We start from the raw sequence: 21521 nt of genomic DNA, 5'->3' as shown, positions 1-21521 counted from the left end.
GTTTCCCCTCAAGGACACACCAGCCTTGATTCAAATAGGTGTATAACCGCTACTAGGGGTGTTTTGCGTCACAGTGCTCCAAAAAGTCATTGCTTACAGGAGAAAACAAAACAATTTAAATTTACAAACCCCTTTTAATAACCTTATATTGCAATAATGATGATATTTCTTAGTAATGAATGGCATGCAGCAGGCTTCTGCACAAAGCACTGAACTTGATGAACAGATGATTGCCTTGTAGGTGTTAGCTGAATGACCAAGGTTGGCCAGATCACTGTGACACCTCTTCCGCTCTTCTTGCAATTGGATCATGAGATTTTTCATATTAATCCAGCAAGGCTTTGATTAAACATCTCGTATGGATGTTGCTTCTGACTGCGCAAATACTCCTATAAGTAGTGCACTGAAGTATCAACATGTTAATACTGAGCCAAGTCTAAAACAAATAATCATATGTTCAGACAATGTTTTCAAATATATCATGCGATGTTACCAACTGAACCAAGAATGATTTCCAAGGAGAAGAAATTCTGTGAAGGAAATGAGAAGAATTGCAGATATGTAATAGATTTTCAGTAACTTCAGGTACAAGACTCAGACCTGAAATGTGGGACAAAACACATTGGGAAGCTGGGAGAAGACGTGCAAGTAGGGGATGCCTTGAAGTTTGTAAATAAAAATAGGAGGAAAGTTAATGAGACATTAAAGAAGTTTTAAACACAAAGTGGAATTGGAAATCAACATAAACACCAGCAAAGTCAGCCCATTGAATTAATATTATACTGAATCCATGTTAGAGAGATTTGGATGGAATCTTTTTTTTCAATGCCTTTTTCAATGTTTCAATCAGTTGATTGTGCTAGGAAGTTTGTAATGCTAGCAATATGACTAGTTATTCTAGTCAGCACAATTCAGTGACTCCAGTTTCTACTATGTTGTGTCTGGGACACTACAGCAATAGAGGATCTTATGCAAATATATATTGTAATAAGTAGAAATATATAGCAAAGGAAATTAAACTACTATAATATTGGTTTCATGCTATTAATGAATATCTTCTTAAGCTGCCTCTCTAACACTGTTTGAATTTGGAATCAAATTGAACAATCACGTACATTGTGCAACTATTTTGTCAGGATATTTGTTTTGTCCTTGAAAAAACTCCATTCCTATGTGCTGCCTTACACTCTGAATTTTATTTCCTCAGCTGAAAAAATTAGAACGAGAAGATGTCAAGTGGTGTTTAGTTATGCACCTCAGAATGAAGATGAACTGGAGCTGAAAATCGGTGAAATAATTGAAGTACTTGGTGAAGTATGTATGAAGATATTAGTGCATGAATAATGGTGTAATGTGACTTTAATTTCAAATGTTTCAGAGGAATAGCTAATTTTGGATAATTTTATATCCTTTGGATTCATGAAAGCTTGATAGGAATATTTGTTCAGTGATGAGATGGAAGGAACTGTGGTGAAAGATTTTGGGATCCATTTGTAGAAATCACTAAATGTTAGTGAAAATGTGCCTTAAAATTAAGGAATAGCATTTATCTCAAGGGATCTGTAATTTATTGGGGTGTTACAGTTGTACGAAGTTCTGGATTGCTATGTTCGTTTATATAAATGAGTTCGGCTCAATAAGAATATGGTCAACTTGAGAGAGTGCAGCGCAGATGCACCAGAATTCTACCAGGGATTAAAGGGTTAAATTGGAGTACAGTTTCCCTGGATTATGCTGGTATTCCCTTGAGTGAAAAAAATTAAGGTAATGTAATTGAGATGATTAAACATGAGCAGAAATGGAAATGATTAACAAATGTCACTATCTCAGAGCACCAAACTTGTGTCACAGTCTGGCTAGGGACCAGTAACTTCTTTAACGTAGTCAAAGTGAGAAATCCAGGACTTGCTAAGAGAGTAAAGCCACGAGATTCCACAGTCTTGAACAAACAAAAGAAGTTTAACTTCATAAATTAAAACTGTAATTTAATCTTGTATATGTCTGGACAACTTGCAGAATTAACACCCAGAATTAACTTGAAAGAAATATGGATAACAGACATTCTGGTCAGGTATCCCAAAATGCACATTAGGTAGCAAGTTTAATCCAGACAGATTTCTCCGTAATCTCCCTACTAGCTTCCCCCACCCCAGGTCTCCCATGCTGCCTCGCGCTGCCAACCACCACCACCGAAAAAGAGATCAGAAACAAAAAAAAAACTGCGATTGCTAGAAATCAAAAATAAAAACAGATTTCTGACAGTATCTGTGGAGAGAAATCAGATATAACGTTTCAGGTCCAGAGATCCTCCTTCAGAACTGACAGTAGCTAGGAAAAAGTTATTTTTCTCTGCAGAGGTAGGGTGGAGGAAGGGGTGGAGATGGAGGCCAAAGAGAGAGCGAGCAACAGACAGACAATGTAGTGGATAACAGTCAGCATAGGAGATGAATAGCTGCTAATGAGGGCCGTCTGTGTGCAAGCGTGACCCTGAAGTTCGTATCATTTTAACACCGCATCCTGCTTGCATGCTCACTTGTCTGTCCTTGGCATGCTGCAATGCTCCAGCGAATCCCAGTGAAAATGGGAGGAACAACATCACATCTTCAAACTAGGCCCTTTACAAAACTGCATTCAGCACCTTCAAATTGTGAACCCATTCCAACCCTTGCTTTTAGCTTTGCTTGTCAGTACGGTTCCCAAATGGAAAATGAGATGCTATTCTTCTAGCTTGCACTGAGCTTTGCTGGAGCATTACGGCAAACATAAGACACTGTTGGCCAGGAAATGATGTGGTGTGTTGAAGTGACAGGCAACTGGAACGCAGTCTTTCTTGCGGTCAAAATGCAAGTGTTCCGAGAAGCATTCACCCAGTCTAGTTTCGTTTCCCCAATATAGAGGAGACCATGTTTTGAGCAGTGAGTGCAGTAGATTAGATTGAGCGAGGTGCAGCTAAAGCGCTGTTTCACCTGGAAGGTCTCTGAGCTCTCTTGGATACAGAGGAGGGAGGAAGTTATCAGGCAGGTATTACACCTTCTGTGATTGCAGGTGAAGGTGCCATGGTGCTTTTCTTTTAGGGAGGAGATGTTACAAGTGAAGGGGGAGTGGACCAGCATGCCCCTGAGGGAATAGTCCTTGTGGAAGGCTGATAAGGGAGTGATGGGGAATAATGTCTAGTAGTGGCATCCCAGTGGAGGTGAAAGCAATGTGACTAATGGTGAAATCCTGAGTTAATATTTCAGGTCAAGTGACCTTTCCTCAGAACTTTGGGGAATCTTTGATTGAGGAGGAAGGTGGACATTTCGGAGATCCCTTTGTCACAGTTGGCATCATCAGAACAGAAATGATGGAGACTGAGGAACTGGGAGATTCTTTTACAGGAAGCAGAGTGTGAGGATGTATAGTCAAGGTAACTGTGGGAGTCAGATGGTTTGTAGTGGATCTTGGTGGCTAGCCCATCCCCAGAAATGGAAACACCTGTCAAGGAAGGGAAGGGGGAGTCAGATGGACCAGGTGAAGCTAAGGGGAGGGTGGAAAGTGGAAGTGAAATTGATTCAAATTTTCGATTCTGAATGAGAGAGGGAAGCAACACTGATATCGACATACTGGAGAAAGAGTTCTGGGGGAGGCCGGAATAGGACTAGAACAAGGAATGTTCCATGTACCTTATAAAGAGGCAGGCATAATTGGGGCAATACCCATAGCCACTCCTTTGACCTGAAGAAAGAGAGAGGAGTGAAAAGAGAAGTTATTCAGGGTGAGGACAAACTCGGCCAAGCGGCGGAGGTTTGTGGTGGCTGGATATGGTTCAGGGTTTTTTTTCCAAGAAGAAACAGAGCCCTGCAACCATCCTGATGGGGATCGATATATTTAGGGATTGCATGTCCATGACAAAGAGGCATTTGGTACCCACAAACTGGAAATTCTGAAACTAACCTAAAGCATCTGAGGAATCGCTGATGTAAGTGGGAAGGGACTTGACTAGGCAAGAAATAAAACCGAGATAGGAAGGGGTGAGTTCTGTGGGGCAGGAACAGGCAGAAACGAAGATGCTGGTGATACTGTCGGTCATAAAATCTCATTAAACTTTGACAAGGGATTCCAATATCTCCTCTCTCGAATACCTGACTTCAGAATTCCATTGAAAGCCACTCCATTGTGGACTGTGTACATGTTGTGGTGTCTTTCTTTCCTGAGACCAGGCTGCGGTGGATTTATGAAAACTGTACTCTAGCACTTTCACAAATCCAGTTTTTCAACTAACTACCAAGCCAATATTGCTCCCAAGATTTTATCCTGATTTCTGTTTGGCTCAGTTGCATCAGTTCAGGAACTGTTTGGATATCGGATGTCAGAACATTTGTATGACTTCTCTAAAGATTCTCTACTGAAAGATGCAGCCCTAACTTTCAACCCTGCCTGCTGAACAGGATTTGGATTGTAATCAATGGACCAAGTCTGGAACTTGAGTATCTCTATGCTGTTCAGAGAGTTGGTGTGTCATTTTCTTAAAGGGAAATCCCAGTTCATAACAGCTTGTAATTTCTAAGATGTTTATATCGATTCCCTAAATAGTGTTTGAGAAGCTCATTTGAGTAACAAATGGGCATGACATTTGGACATATTGTTCATTTGAATTTAAACTGGTGAGTAGGAAATGCCTCTTACAGAATAGAATGAGTATCACAGCAGCATTAAAGGTGCTGACCAGTATAAAGCAAAATGAAATTCAACTGTTTGAGATTTACTCTCATTGTCACCCCTCTCCTCAAATACACACAGTTTACTTTAAAATGACAGTATATAAATAACAGAGAAGATAATAGAGATGAGGACTAATGGGCAAATAAGCATCAATATCAAAAATTCCTTTGTGTAACATTTCACTGCAGTCCTTATGCACTGAATGTCATGAAATTGCACGGTGGATAGGAACAATTCTTTATTATAACTAGTCTGATTCCGTATTTCAATTTTTCTCTTTTTTTCCCTGTACTTCCAGCATGGCAGTTGAAATACATGCAGAAAAAATAAGGCTGATATGTAATGGCCAAGTTCAGTGTTAAAATGGCTGCAAACAGTACATTTTAAAATTTTGTTGTGTGAACAAGGGATGTGGCCTGTAGAGTTCTGAATTAACCAATGTTTGCATTTTTGGGGTTAGTAAGGGGGACATTTTTTTTTTGAAAAACAAGGTTGAACCTTGAGAGAATTAATGAAGATGACAAAGTTTGTGCGAAGATTTGTAGCTCGGGAGCTTGTTGTAGTGGTTCTGTTCGCCGAGCTGGAAGTTTTAGTTGCAAACGTTTCGTCCCCTGGCTAGGAGACATCATCAGTGCTGTGGAGCCTCCTGCGAAGCGCTTCTTTGATGTTTCCTCCGGTATTTATAGTGGTCTGTTCTTGCCGCTTCCAGGTGTCAGTTTCAGCTGTCCGCTGTAGTGGTTGGTATATTGGGTCCAGGTCGATGTGTTTGTTGATGGAGTTTGTGGATGAATGCCATGCCTCTAGGAATTCCCTGGCTGTTCTCTGTCTGGCTTGCCCTATGATAGTGTTTTCCCAGTCGAATTCATGACAAAAATCACAATGGAGGAAGGATATGATTATAGCAAAATATCAGATCTAAGAAGGAAGTGTAGTTTGAGGTCCTAAGCTGCTGAGTGTTCAGAGTTCTTACGTTTGTGCTGGGGACTTTAGGCTGAAGGAGGTTTGTCCTAGCATGAACTGAAGAGATTAGTTTGGCTTATAACAAAGTTGCTGAAAAAAATTGTTCTTGCCACTTGATAGACAGGAATGCATAGCAAATGTGGAATGAAAGTTGACTGTGAAATTTTGGATGCTTGTATGCATATTGAATCTGATTCTGTGCTCACAAATGATATCACTGAAGGGAATAAAATGGAGAATAGCAAGGACACTACCTATATGTACCTTTTTATAAATATGAGAAGAATAATTGGTAATCTATCAAAATCTCACTGATAGTTGAGATGAGACTGATTGATTGATTGATTGATTGACAGCAACCAGTAAACTGCAACCGGTATTGTTCAAAGTCTCCAACCGAAAACCGATGCCTTTCCAATCTCCTTGTGTCAGGTGTATCATCTTGGATCCAGCTTAATCCAAAAGACATCCAGTTTATTTTACCGTTTTCTGGTAACAACACTGATATGATATTTAAAATTCTATTCTCCATTATAACTCTTGCTTTAATTCCAATGCAAAATAACTGTCCCAAGAAAATTAAGACCTTCAGTGTAACTTTATATTACATGTATCCAGTTTCCACACTAGCTCATGTTCCCTTGGGTGAAGGCAAAATAGATCAGTTTATTGATTGTGTCCACAGGTGTGGTGTGCATGTAACTTTCTCCTTTCCCCTCTCGCCTTTTCTGAATTGGAACTGTTTACATAATCCATAGATCGTATGTTAAAAATGGATAACACTTCATCCCATCTGATTGAAAGCACTCCCCTACATATACGTTGTTACCCTCATCTGACCAGGAAATACAATTGTATATTCAATATAGTATAATTCCAACAGTTGATTCATATGAAATGTTCTGGCAAAGTTAGATCTTGTTAATATTCTGGCAGGTTTCCAACCCGTGTGCTTCAGCTTGAGTCATTAGGCAAAGTAAATTCCCCAAGGATGGAGTTATCATGATAATTGGCTATCTGTTCTAAGAGCAACTGACTTAATTTATCCCTGCTTATTAGTGGAAGGAACATTTTCTAACTTTTTCAAATTTTTAGATTTAATGGGTGAATATGTAACTACTTTGTTTATCTAATGTATTGTGTGCATTTTATTTTAGGTTGAAGAAGGCTGGTGGGAAGGCATCCTCCGTGGTAAAAGTGGAATGTTTCCATCAAATTTTATTAAAGAGCTTCCAGACGAGCAAGAAGAAACAGCTAACACACAAGATGATACCACAATAAAAACAAGTAGGTTATGAAAATATGTTTCAGTGAAATTCATATTGTATATTCAATATCTATGTCTAATTTGGAACATGCAGATAAATATGTACCTGTATGCAGTAATGTGGTGGTCTGAAAATATGATCCTTCTATGATCTGAGTTTATTGCTTCATAAAAAATGAATTGTCTTCTGGTTTTGTTTTAATAACATTGCCTTTAGATATTTCCAGGAGATAATCATTTTAATATGTTAACTCTTCTAGTTAATCCTCAGTATCTCACTTATTAGAATAACTTGCTGCTTCACTTTTTGTCTGCAACACGTGTGCTTTATTTTTCTGACCATTCCACGACTACTCTATCTATTTTTGTAAAAGAAATTAAATGTAGAAGATCATGGTGGTAATCGTGATCTGTGCTTATTCCATAAGGCTACATGTGAAGGATAAAATATCAACAGTGGGAAGAAAGTAATTGAACTACTACAGACCATGGTGCTGCAAAGTTTGAGTTCCAAACTCTGCTTTCTTTTTTAAGATGCCAGTCCAGCAGTAAGTTTGTTGCAATTGGCCTTGCTGCCTGGAATAGGGAAGATGAATTCATTTTCTGGTCCCTTTGGGAAGCATGCATATTGAATGGAAAGATGATTAGGTTCAGCACTGTTGCCTTTATTTTTGTTGTCAAATAGGATAACAGCATTCTTTTCCCTTCACTAAATTGGTTCAATGTTCTTTCAGATGTTAAAGACAGAGGAAGTCCTGAACAGGACACTACGAATGGAGTTACTATAAAGTTGGCAGAGGGATCAAATAGTGCAGCAGCAACAGAAATTCAGCCAAAAAAGATAAAAGGTTTTGGCTTTGGAGATATTTTTAAAGACAAACCAATCAAACTGAGACCAAGATCAATGGAAATAGAACTTGATAACAATGTAGATAAGGTAAATGCTTTATTAATTATGTTTTTCAAATATTACACAGAATTAATTTGTGTATTATCGAGTAGCCTTGGCACAAGTGAAGACAATAGGAATCAGCAGGAAATCTCTCCATCGATTGGAATTAAACCTAACACCAAAGAAGTTGATTGCAGCTTTTGGAGCAAAAGCATCTTCCCTCCTGAACGACCCCGTAGGACATTTCTTGATGGCATTCTAATCTCAATCGTCAGCTGTTTCATAATAGACCTACTGTTAAAATAAAGGTCCGAAATGAGTATGATTACTGATACCAGCTCAAGGTTCTGTGCTTGAGATCCTGAATTAGCTCCTGCTTGTATCTGACAGATGATGTGAACAACAGTTTTACCTTGGCTGATTAGTAGCAATTAGTGCTTATGCCATGCAAGTGCCAGGACCATCACCAATATGGGAGAATCTAAACATAGATTACCATTACTATTGCTGTGTTTGTTTTGACCAGGACCACCCATTCGGTGATATTACTAGATTAGATTTTAAGCTGGGTATATGTGGTGAGTAACTTGTGTAGTTTGAGCTTCTTGACTGTTTTAGAACTACATCTCCAGGCAAGCAGGAATTATTCTATCACACTTCTGACTTGTGTCTTTTAGATATCAGATGGGTAATTGAGAATTGTTGACCACAGAATTTCCCCGGACACACATGTATGTTGCACGCATTTTCTACATTTATACACACACGATGTTGATAGTAGGAGAATTAATAATTATGTTAACGAATGTCAAGAGGAGATGATTGGACTCTTTTGTTAGAAATTTCATTGTTGACCACTTGTGCGGCATGAGTATTGCCACTTATGAAACCAAGACTGAGTGTTGTCCAGGTCTTGCTGCTTGTGATGATGTGGAGTTGCCAGTATTGGACTGGGGTGGACAAGGCCAGAAGTCTCACATTACCTGGTTATAGTCCAACAGACTTATTTGAAATGTCAAACTTTTGAAGTGCTGCTCCTTTGTCAGGTGAAATGAAGAAAAACACAGACACAGAATTTGTAGGTGGGGAGGTCAAAAGATAGAAGAAGTAGTGTGAATGTAGCATTGACAAGTTGAATAACACTTAAAGATGACTTATGATCCGATTGATTGTAGCAGAGAGATAGTTACTAAAATTTATAATAAGATGATGCTGGAGACAATCCAAATGGTTGGAATAACATAATAGGTATGAGTCGCATGCCGAGGGTCTAATCAATACGACCAGTAATCCAAAACTGTACAAACTAAGGTAGAGAGATCATAACAAGTTATGACGGTGATGGTGTCAAAACAGGGCAGTAAAGAAGATTTTTACAAATACAGAATACCATTGTGGGGTTACATGTAGTGCACCATGAACCCAAGATCACTGTTGAGGCTGTTTCATGGGTGCTGGACTTGGCTATCAGTTTCTGCCTGATGGTTCTGAATTGTTGTGTTACTTGAAGGCCACCTTAGAGAATGCTTTCTCGAGGTACTTTTTCCGAAATGCCATATTTTAGAAATGATTTATGGATAATATTCGAATGAAACTCATTTCAGGCGTCTATGGTTCACTGACACACACCTTGCTGATAAGGAGGTGGCATAGTTCTACTTCTAACATCCAACTGCGCCAGAGTGCGCGGCACGGTGGCAGTGGTTAGCACTGCTGCCTCACAGTGCCAGAGACCTGGGTTCAATTCCCACCTCAGGCGACTGATTGTGTGTGGAGTTTGTACATTCTCCCCATGTCTGCGTGGGATTTCTCCAGGTGCTCCGATTTCCTCCCACTGTCGCAAAGATGTGCAGGTCAGGTGAATTGACCATGCTAAATTGTCCGTAGTGTTGGGTGAAGGGGTAAATGTAGGGATATGGGTGCGTTGCGCTTCGGCGGGTCGGTGTGGACTTGTTGGACCGAAGGGCCTGTTTCCACACTGTAAGTAATCTAATCTAATCTTTCACATATTATTCTTTAGAGATTATTGAAATGTAAATTCAAGGACGGAAGTGTTGGCCAACTCCATTCTCCATTTTATGCCTTGTACAAAAATCTTTCATTGGTAATTACAGTTTATTAAATTTAAAGATATATGTGGGAATCTTTTAGATTTTGCATCTGCCAATACTCTTTTCACTCTCCTAATCAACAAGTCTAAAGTGTCCCTTGTGATCTATCATAATGCCTTTGAGAGAAATCAACAAACATGCAGTTTAATTTAAAAACCAACATGCAGCAAGAGAGTTTGTCTAATGAAGATGATATTGCAAAGAACATTTTGTCAGCCGAGGAAGATTTGGCAACTGGTCTGCTGAAGAGGAAATGGCTGAATAGGTTAATAAGCATTAGCAAAATATTCTGCTGTCTTGGAGAAGTGGTGAAAGATAGTTTCAGAATACAAAGCCAGCAACATGTATTGCACAAGAGTCATGAAAAGGCATTTAGTTGAATGTCAGAAAACTAAAGTTTCACACTATTTGCCATTGAACTTGACAATAAAATGATCAAATTTCAGTGTTTTGTCATCTGATATCAAGAGACGAATGCATATTAATTGACCAGAATTGAAAATATGCCTGAAACTTTGATGAAATTTGACTAACAATACTGTTAGTACTTGTGGTAATAACGTTGTAGAAATGGTTTAGGCAGGGAGTTCCAGTAACTACGAAGCATTACGATTTATATCCAAGTCAGAATAGTGTATGAGTTGATAGCAAAGTCAGGTACAATTGGTATTTGGGTTTACTTTCAGATTTAAACAGCAAATGACAAAAAAAGGACCTGGAGGGGACAAAGGTGAAATGAGTTTTGACGATGATATTGCAAAATACCTCTGTATTCACAGGAACACAATCTGATTGAATAAAATTAGTGCCAGCCAAGTAAATATCTCTGGGATGACATCCGCTTGCGTTAAAAAAAGTAGACTTTCAGGAGGGTGGTGAGGATAAGTGAGAGGTGGGGGGATTTTGGGAGGACATTCCCTGGCGGTTACACAAATGAGTGCACTGGAAATAGATTGCAGTTGATGGGAATTTATAAGTAAGTGTTCCCGAGTAGGCCTTATTCACTAGACCTGTGATCTGGAGATACACAAGTGCTTTGGGGGCATGGGGCAAATCCCACCACAACAATTGACAGAATTTGAATTTGATGAATAAATCTAATTTTTATGATGGTGACCATGAAGCCATTGTTTTAGAAGTCAATCTTTTCCCTAGGGTAAGGGGAATCCAGAATTAGAAAGCATAGGTTTAGGGTGGGGCAGGATAGATTTAAAAGGGACTTAAGGGGCAATGTTTTTTACAGAGTGGTGCACGTATGGAATGAGTCGCCAGAAGAAGTGACCGAGTTAGCTACAGTTGCAACATTTAAAAGGCATCTGGATGGATACTGTAATAAGAAGGGTTTAGAGGATATTGTACAAGTGCTGGCAAATGGAACTAGATTAATTTAGGATATCTGGTTCGCATGGATGAGTTGTACAAAAGGGTCTGTTTCTATGCAGTACATCTGTATGACTCCGTCATTTAGTGAAAGGAATCTTTATCTCTGTCTCTCTGCTTTCCCCTCTCTGCTTCCCCCCCACCGGTCTCTCTGCTTCCCCCCCCCCCGTCTCTCTGCTCCCCCCCTCCCCCCGTCTCTCTGCTCCTCCCCCCGTCTCTCTGCTCCTCCCCCCCGTCCCCCCCCCGTCTCTCTCTGTCTCCCCCCCGTCTCTCTCTGTCCTCCCCCCTCCCCCCGTCTCTCTCTGTCCTCCCCCCTCCCCCCGTCTCTCTCTGTCCTCCCCCCTCCCCCCGTCTCTCTCTGTCCTCCCCCCCCCCCCGTCTCTCTCTGTCTTCCCCCCCCGTCTCTCTCTGTCTTCCCCCCCCGTCTCTCTCTGTCTTCCCCCCCGTCTCTCTCTGTCTTCCCCCCCCCCCGTCTCTCTCTGTCTTCCCCCCCCCCCCGTCTCTCTCTGTCTCCCCCCCCCCCCCCGTCTCTCTCTCTCTTCCCCCCCCCCCCTCTCTCTCTCTCCCCCCCCCCCCCCCCCCCCCCGTCTCTCTCTGTTGAAGCAATCAGAAACTTGCGTTTGAAACCCCTCCGTAAATGAGGCAGACTTTAGTTTAATTTGAATATTTTTAATCCTAAGCTCTCAAAATCAAAACCCACTCTGAACTTGAAGAATTGAGGTAGAACTATTATTCATTAAAGATTTAAAATCTTATTCTTGTGAAATAATATCTCCAGTCTTCACAGTCATGCATAGATAAGTTTTACAAGGTAGAATGCTTATTCCAAAATCAAGCTTTTGGAGTGGAGTTATGCAAGGGATGCTCATATTTGGGTTAGAGAATATCTGGATTAGAGAAGAGAACATTTATGTGCAGTATGTGATGTGTGTAAAATACCAAATTGAAAGCTAACATGCAAATCCTTGAGGTTAAGTGAAGCTTCACTGGTACAGTCCAAGAAGCAGTGAATAGGAAGGTAGTAGGTATGTATGAGTTGAAGAACTGAAACAACAAACCTGAAGCTCTGGATCATGCATGCAGAACTAAGGTGATCACTCAATCTGCCTTGACCTTCTCAATGAGAAACTGCCCCTTAAGAAGTGTATGTTGAATACTGAGTTGAAACAAAATGTGGAAAAATGCATGTTAGACCGAAAGAGTTTAGGAAAAGTGACCAAAATCTGATCAAAAGTGGTTGGATTTTAAAATAGGTGGTAAGGAACTTTGAGAAGCAGTTAATAGGGAATTCCAGAGTGTGGGACTTGGCATGGAAAGAAAAGTAGAGTTGGTGAGACTGTTCAATGGGAAGTAGAGGAATGAGTTTTCATGTGGGTGTTGTCAGGCTTGATGAGGTTGCATCTTGAATGAGGAAGGACACCATTGAGGCAGTTAAAGACTACTTTAGAATTTGAAATTCAGGAGGTAGGGATTGGTTGTAAATGTACATTAGTGTTAACAGGTGAGGGGTCAACAGATTGGTAGGGAAGCAGATTCTGGATTAGAGGTGCTGGAAAAGCACAGCAGTTCAGGCAGCATCCAAGGAGCAGTAAAGTAGACATTTTGGGCAAAAGCCCTTCGTCAGGAATACAGATTGGTAGGAAACTCTCAACAAAGGTTTGATCAAATAGTAGTCCAAGAAAACACAAATACTGCCTGGTAAGGACAGAATTGGAATGATTGTACTTTCAGATAATTAAGGTGCATGAGAATTTAAACAACAAATGGACTAGTGAGAACAGAAAAGAAAAACATGTATTTGTATTTATATGGTGCTTTTCACAATGTCTGAATGCCTCAGTTGCTTTAAATACTTTTGAATTTAGTCGCCGTTGTAATATAGAGATCATGGCAACCAATTTGTACAGTGGTGTGACCGGATAATTTGTCTGTTTTATGTTAATTGAGAGACAAATATTTGCAGCCCATCAAGGAAATTAGGATACTCTTTTAGATAGAAGGGTAGTATCATGATGGTGGATGTAAATAGTATTTGATCTGAACTTTGACATTAAGGCAATATCTATGACATTATAGTAGGCCACTTGGAAAATCTCACTGCATTCAAGCAGAGTCAACATGGTTTTGTGAAAGAGAAATAGTTTTAAAGTTACTTATTAGTGCTGTTTGAGGAAGGAACAAGTCATGTGAATAATGGTGAATCTATGGATGTGGTATGTTTAGATTTGTAAAATACATTGGAGGTTCAAACATAAAAGGTTGTGACTCAAATTAAAAGCTTGTGGTGTAGGGAGTAAAGGATTTGCATGAGTTGAAGATTACTTTAGCTAACTGGAAACGGTAGGCAAAAAGGGTAATTTTTTGGGTGGGTAAGACACAATCAGTGGAGTACTTCTGGGATCAGTGGTGAAATCTCAACTATTCCCAATCTAGACCATTTATTTGGATGAAAGGATTAAATGCATTTTTGTTAATTTTGATGATGAACACAATAGATAGGAAAGAAAGTTGAGGTCTGCATAAGGAGTCTGCAATGCGATAAACATAGATTAACTGAGGAGCTAAGTTTTATCAGATGGACTTTAATGTGGGGAAGTATAAACGCATGTAAGCTTGGGAAGGCAAAACAGAAAAGCAGTATATTAAATCAAGAGAGGTTGAAGAACTCTGAGATAGAGGGATCTGGAAATCTGTATGCAGACCACAAAAAATATTCTTAAGTTATAAACCTGTTCTGTTATGGATAATTCTTCTTAGAATCCTAGATATGTTCCAGTGTCAGCAGCTGAGCAATCTGCTGCATTGTGCTCAAGCAGGTGTGTTAAATATCAATTCACCATTTATTATGGAAATCTAATACAGTAGGTTTATATTGCATTCTCCTGGAGTACCATGCATTTTAGATTATGTTGCTGCAACCAGCTTGGAGCAGATTATTATTGGCTTTCACTTTTCATTTGTAAGAAATATTCAATCAATCATGAATTTGAACTAGATTTGGCCTAACAAATGGAGGTTAACTTTGTCATTATCAAAAACTGTTCAATACCGCACAGAATTAAATTGCAAACTGCGATAGCTATGAAATTTTGTAAAGTTGTAATGGAAATATCAGCCTTGTACTGTATAATAAAATATGCCTTCAAAACACTTCCTTAGATATTAACATTTTTCTTCATCCTACCTTAAATTTATGGTTATAATTTTCAATAAATGTTACAATAATCAAAAAATGTCATGCTTCACAAAACACTTTGACTAATATTGCACTAAGTTGTCAAGACAAAACTAAACAAAGGTTCCAAATTTACAGCAATATTCTCGAACTCGTAGCCTTTAGAATTTTAGGCATCCTTTTGGACTGCTGATGATGAGCACTAATATTAATAAGCTTGATTTTTCTTGTCTTGGCCTTGTTGTACATGAGTGCAAAGTGAAATTTTATTTTGAGGATTTTGCTGGATTATTTTAAGGAGCATTTTAGAGAAAGAAAGATCTGTTTTTTTAATTGTTGCTACACTTTGTTTTCTAGACATATTTCAATCACTCCTGTCCTCTTCCTGCCTCAACCAAAGCTCAACAAAGTTAGTTATTTTCTTGGCAACCCTGTCCTATTTATCTCTGTCCTTCAGAACGCATATAGGCCTAAATCCCATTGTGATTGTCAACAGAGCAAATAATAGATCACTAATGAGTGTTATTTTGGTATTTTGGCTAGATTGCTTTTGATCCAAAATTCTGATGTCTCAATAGGTTAGCAGTGCTGTGAATAGGGCAAATATTTGCTCTCTTTGTGCAAATCAGCTCACCCTGAGGAATTAGACCACAATTTTTGGTGCAATAGTCTGGTGGGTAGTGATTTGCCATGTCTGCAGTTATGCAGCAACCCAACTTGATTTTTTTGCTCTCCTTTCTTCAAAACAGAACACACCTTTAGCAAATTCAAGGCTATGATCAATGTCTGTTTATACTGCAATAACTATGGTGCCAGGATTAGAAGTACAAGGAAATCGAACATGTTGTTTGAATTATGTTGTTTTTTATTTTTTATTTATTTAAAATGTTATTTGTAGTCAGTTCTTATCCTTTTAAAGGAATTTACTATCATTCATTTTTGTAAACTATTCTCTCATAATTCACACGAGTCTAAACATTTGAATGAATTTGGTCCTTCTGGTATCAAAGTACTTGTTACCATTTCGGGAGAAGTGATGACTGCAGATGCTGGAGATCAGAGCTTACAAATGTGATGCTGGAAAAGCGCAGCAGGTCAGGCAGCATCAAAGGAGCAGGAGAATCGACGTTTCGGGTATAAGCCCTTCAGGAATGATGAGGGTGTGCCAAGCAGGCTAAGATAAAAGGTAGGGAGGAGGGACTTGGGGGAGGGGCGTTGGGAATACGATAGGTGGAAGGAGGTTAAGGTGAGGGTGATAGGCTGGAGAGGGGATGGGAGCGGAGAGGTCGGGAAGAAGATTGCAGGTCAAGAAGGCGGTGCTGAGTCTGAGGGTTGGGACTGAGAAAAGATGGGGGGAGGGGAAATAAGAAAGCTGGACAAATCTGCATTCATCCCTTGTGGTTGGTGGGTTCCTAGACAGAAGTTGAGGCACTCTTCCTCCAGGCGTCGTGTTGCCATGGTTTGGCGATGGAGGAGGCTAAGGACCTGCATGTTCTTGGCAGAGTGGGAGGGGGAGTTAAAGTGTTGAGCCACAGGGCGGTTGGGTTGGTTGGTGCGGGTGTCCCAGAGGTGTTCTCTGAAATGTTCCACAAGTAGGCTGCCTGTCTCCTCAATATATAGGAGGCCACATCGGGTGCAGCGGATGCAGTAAATGATGTGTGTGGAGGTGCAGGTGAATTTGTGACGGATATGGAAGGATCCCTTGGGGCTTTGGAGGGAAGTGAGAGGGGAAGTGTGGGCGCAAGTTTTGCATTTCTTGCGGTTGCAGAGGAAGGTGCCGGGAGTGGAGGTTGGGTCGGTGGGGGGGTGTGAATCTGATGAGGGAGTCTCGGAGGGAGTGGTCTTTCTGGAATGCTGACAGGGGTGCGGAGGGAAATATATCCCTGGTGGGTGGGGTCTGTTTGGAGGTGGCGGAAATGACGAAGGATGATACAATGTATCTGGAGGTTGGTGCGGTGGTAGGTGAGGACCAGTGGGGTTCTGTCCTGCTGGCGATTGGAGAGGTGAGGTTCAAGGGCGGAAAAGCAGGAAGTGGAGGAGATGCGGCGGAGAGCATCATCAACCACGTCTGAGGGGAAATTGCGGTCTTTGAAGAAGGAGGCCATCTGGGTTGTTCAGTATTGGAATTGGTCCTTCTGGGAGCAGATGCGGCGAAGGAATTGGGAATATGAGATGGCAGTTTTACAGGGGGCAGGGTGGGAGGAGGTGTAATCTAGGTAGCTGTGGGAGTCAGTCGGTTTATAGTAAACGTCTGTGTTGAGTCAGTCGTCTGAGATAGAAATGGAGAGGTCCAGGAAGGGGAGGGAGGAGTCTGAGACGGTCCAGGTAAATTTTAAGGTCTGGGTGGAAGGTGTTAGTAAAGTGGATGAACTGTTCAACCTCCTCGTGGGAGCACGAGGTAGCGCCGATACAGTCATCGATGTAGCTGCGGAAGATGGACTGTTCCACATATCCAATGAAGAGGCAGGCATAGCTGGGGCCCATGCGGGTGCCCATGGCTACTCCTTTGGTTTGGAGGAAGTGGGAGGATTGGAAAGAGAAGTTGTTCAGAGTGAAGACCAGTTCAGTCAGTCGAAGGAGGGTGTCAGTGGAAGGGTACTGGGTGGTTCGGCGGGAAAGGAAGAAGCGGAGGGCTTTGAGGCCTTCATGATGGGGGATGGAGGTGCACAGGGACTGGATGTCCCTGGTGAAGATAAGGCGTTGGGGGCCGGGGAAGCGAAAATCATGGTGGAGGGCGTGGGTGGTGTCCCGAACTTGGGTGGGGAGTTCTTGGACTAAGGGGGACAGGACTGTGTCAAGGTATGCAGAAATGAGTTCGGTGGGGTAGGAGCAGGCTGAGACAATGGGTCGGTCGGGGCAATCAGGTTTGTGGACTTTGGGCAGGAGGTAGAAACAGACGATGCAAGGTTGTGGGACTGTGAGGTTGGAGGCGGTGGATGGGAGATCCCCTGATGTGATGAGGTAATGGTTGGTCTGGGAGATGATTTTGGTGGTGGGAGGTGGGGTCATGGTCAAAGGGACAGTAGGAGGACGTGTCCGTGAGGTGGTGTTTAGCCTCATCAATATAAAGATCGGTGCGTCAAACTATCACCACGCCTCCCTTGTCTCCCGGTTTGATGGTGAGGTTGGGGTTGGAGCGGAGGGAGTGGAAGGCTGCACGTTGTGAGGGTGAGGGGTGGACAGGTTGAGGCGGTCAATGTCGTGGCGGCAGTACTTGATTATTCCTATGAACTGTGGTAGGCCTCCCAGGTTCAGTTCTACAACTTGATAGTAATGAGGTCAGTCAGGTGCACCTCATAGCATGAGTTCCCTCATTGGACCAGATTAGCAGTCCCAATCAGGGAGCCCTAGCTGACAGATATCAATAGGCCGCGCTCCTGTCACTTTAGAGGAGCTGACCGGCGCCCTCTACCGGCTCTCAAGGGGCAAATCCGCGGGCTGGACGGGCTGACTGGAGTTCTTCAGGGCATTCTGGGACGTCCTGGGGAGCGACTATGCACAGGTCCTGGGGAGTGCCTAAATGCCGGAGAGCTGCCCCTTTCTTGGTGCAGGGCAGTCATCGTCCTGCTGCCAAAGAAGGGGGGGCCTTCGTTCTTTGAAGAACTGGCGTCCGGTCTCCATCCTCAGCACGGACTACAAAATCTTCGCCAGGGTGTGCTGGCCCACATGATTCACCCGGACCAGTCCTTCACGGTCCCGGACCGGAGGATACACGACAACATCCACCTGGTCCGAGACCTGATCCATTTCTGTCGATGGGCTGGTCTGCCGAGTGCCTTCCTGTCTTTCGACCAGGAGAAGGCGTTCGACAGGGTCGATCACGAGTACCTGCTCGGGACTCTGCGGGCATTCGGGTTCGGGATGCAGTTCGTCGCCCAGATTCGACTTTTGTACGCCGCCGCAGAGTGTCTGGTTAAAGTTAAGGGGTCCCTGACGGCGCCTCTTCGCTTCGGGAGAGGAATGCGTCAAGGCTGCCCCCTGTCCGGCCAGCTGTATTCCCTGTGCTTGGAGCCTTTCCTGCGCCTCTTGCGGAGGAGGTTGTCGCAGCTGGTTCTGCGCAGTGCGGGCACGGGGGTGGTCCTCTTGGCCTACGCCGACAACGTGCTCCTCACTTTCACTGACCCGGCTGACCTGGGGAGGATGCGTGAGTGCCAGGCAGTGTACTCGGCAGCGTCTTCCTCCAGGATCAACTGAGCCAAATGTTCTGGACTACTGGTCGGTCCGTGGCGGGTGGACTCTGTGCCGGAGGAGTTTCTGGGGTTCAGCTGGAGTACCACCATCTCCTCTACCTGGGGGTCTACCTCAGCCCGGCTGAGGAATCCTGGCGGGCCAACTGGCAGGAGCTGGAGGCCAAAGTCTTGGCTCGCCTAGGCCGCTGGACAGGACTGCTCCGAGTGCTATCTTACAGGAGCCGAGTGCTGGTCATAAACCAGCTGGTGGCTGCCATGCTGTGGTACCGGCTGGTCACTTTGGTCCCTCCTCCCGGCTTTGTCGCTGACCTCCAGAGAACGTGGGTCGACTTCTTCTAGGACAAAAAAGATGCACTGGGTCGCTGCAGGTTCTGAGTCTCCCTATTGAAGAGGGCAGTCAGTTGCTGGTGTGCATCCGCACCCACGTTGCGACGTTCCGCCTTCAGACCTTGCAGCGATATCTTTACGTTGAGCCTCCTCCTAGGTGGTGCGCCCTGGCGACGTATTTTTTCCACCAGGTGCGTAACCTCAACTACGACACGCAGCTCCTGTTCGTCGACTATGACGGTTTGGAGGTCGCCCTCAAGGCGCTGCCTGTCTTTTACCAGGACCTGATCACTGTCTGGAACATGGTCGAATCGTGTTGTGCCTACCCTCCGGCAAGAGTGGCGGCTGCCGTTGCTCAGGAATCTGCACCTCCGTACTCGCGGGTTCGAGTGGCTGTCGGAGGGGAGGGCCGTGGCGGCAAGGGTGACCAGGGTCGGGGACATGCTGGGTGCCGGGGGCCTGGGCTGGGCGCTGCCGCAGGACATAGCAAGCAGGGCAGCAGTAGACGTCCGATACGTGGCTACCGCCATCCGACGCCTTAAAACGGCGGTGCTCGGACCCGACGTAGTGCACCAGTTAGAGGACGCTCAGGTGTGCGGTGGGATCCCGTCCGGATGGAATTTCACATTGGCCCCAAGGTCCCGTACTTCCTGCAGGAGCCTGTGCCCCACAACCTGAGCCGCCTCCGGAATTTTAATTTTGTTCCCTTTCAGGGGGTAAAAAGGTGGAACCTGTATAGATTGCTGCTGCACACCGTCCACCTCTTCTCCCTCATCCACCGTCCGGATACGCCTTGGCGTTCCCATTTGCCATCGGGCGGTGGGGACCCCCAGTGGAGGGCTCTCTACGCGGGGGTCCTCCCCCTTTTCTCTCTGGGATCTGGGGTGGAGGTTACTGCACGCAGCAGTCCCTGCAACCGCAGATTGCGGTGGTTCACGGACTCCCAGCCCAACTGCTTGTTCTGTGGCGCTGTGCAGTCCGTGGACCACGTGTATATGGGGTGTGGGCATTTGCACTCCATTTTTGATTTTCTCAAAAACCTGCTCCTCTGCTTTTGGTTGCACTTCAGTCCCACGCTCCTGATCTTCGGGCACCCGGTACGGAGGAGGGAGGGCAGGTCTGAAGACCTCCTCGTGGGTCTGCTCCTGGGCCTGGCCAAACTGGCCATAAACAGGTCCAGGCAGCGGGACGTGGAGGGGGTTGTTAGAGCCGACTGCTTTGCCCCTCTTCCGCGGTTACGTTAGGGCCCAGGTGTCCTTGGAAAAGGAGCACGCGGTGTCCACCAACACCCTGGAATTGTTCAGGGAGAGGTGGGCGCTGCAGGGAGTGGAGTGCATTATTTCCCCCTCCAACTCTATTTTGATTTAGTCCCTGCCCTCCCCTTCACTGTTTGATCTCTCAGCATTGCCCTTTGATGCGAAGGACACTGCTTGTCACTGGCCACTCGGGTTGTTTTCCTATCTTCCTGGTGGTGGAAATTGAATAAAGATTCGTGCAAAAAAAAATCAATAGGCGTATCAGAGGTCCTGCTCACTCCGAGTTGGCTTGAAGGAAGCTGGACCAGTGTCAAGAACTCTTCACGTATAAATAAAGATGACTTGACTAGGCTAGATTCCCTACAGTATGGAAACAGGCCCTTCAGCCCCACAAGTCCACACTGACCCCTCCCCTCCCCTCCCCACCCCACCCCACCCCACCCGGTATGTAGCCCTGACTAATGCACTTAACACTTGGGGCAATTTAGCATGGCCAATTTAACTGACCTGGACATCTTTGAAATGTGTTGGTGATGGGATACTGGCCTCTCTGGACTTATTTCACAACTCTTTTGCTTCTGTTCTAGTTGTATCAAATCTTTTCCCCCCACTTCCTATTGTGCTTACTGACCTACGTTTGTTCTTGGTTAGGCAGTGTCTCAATTTTAATGTTCTATCCTTGTTTTCAAAGTCTTTCCCTCTGAGGTATTTGACACCTCAAATTCTGTATTATTGAAAATCACTACTTTTTAATTGCACTACCATTGGTGGCCATGCCTTTTTGTTGCTGAAACCCTAAGTTTTGGAAATTTTTCCCCAAGTCTGTTTTTCTGTCTTTCTTTGCTTCTTCAAGGTGCTTCTTAAAACATACCTCATTGGCTAAATGTTTGACGATATATTGTAATCTTAATGAATGACTTCTAAAACTTTCCATTTTGTAGCTGAAATGCAAGAGCAGACTTATTCAGTGGTGACTGACTCTTTGCTCTCACCTATAAGCCAATTTGTTGGATTGGAGCTCAAGCTGATTGGCAGAGTCATTAGTGAATTGCAGGTCTTGATGTTGAACTCCTGCCTCATCAGATGTTAATGACAATAGCAAGCTAATGACCTATGGGTCCTAGAGATTGTTACTGGAGGCTTAGACTTAAGGGGATCCAGTGGTGAGAAGGTTTTTTTATTGGGGGAGGGGGGTCAGAATCAGGATCTTAGGAAGAAGAGACCAGAGGGAACAGCACAGAATGGCTTTTATTGACCATCCA

General features: G+C 43.5%; 1 protein-coding gene across 2 annotated transcripts in view; it reads left to right on the top strand.

The window, feature by feature from the left end:
- Window positions 1-21521, top strand: part of sh3kbp1 (SH3-domain kinase binding protein 1) — a 162209-nt gene that overhangs the window by 75796 nt on the left and 64892 nt on the right. For both annotated transcript variants that reach the window (XM_060833438.1, XM_060833437.1), the window contains exons 4-6: window positions 1208-1314; window positions 6819-6948; window positions 7663-7865. In XM_060833438.1, the coding sequence (XP_060689421.1) occupies window positions 1208-1314; window positions 6819-6948; window positions 7663-7865 (440 nt within the window). The remainder of the gene's footprint in view (window positions 1-1207; window positions 1315-6818; window positions 6949-7662; window positions 7866-21521) is intronic.

This window comes from Hemiscyllium ocellatum, chromosome 12 (genome assembly GCF_020745735.1).
Source record: "Hemiscyllium ocellatum isolate sHemOce1 chromosome 12, sHemOce1.pat.X.cur, whole genome shotgun sequence".
Classification (NCBI taxonomy): domain Eukaryota; kingdom Metazoa; phylum Chordata; class Chondrichthyes; order Orectolobiformes; family Hemiscylliidae; genus Hemiscyllium; species Hemiscyllium ocellatum.
Note: the sequence above shows the minus strand (reverse complement) of the source record. Positions and strands in the feature narration are given on the sequence as shown.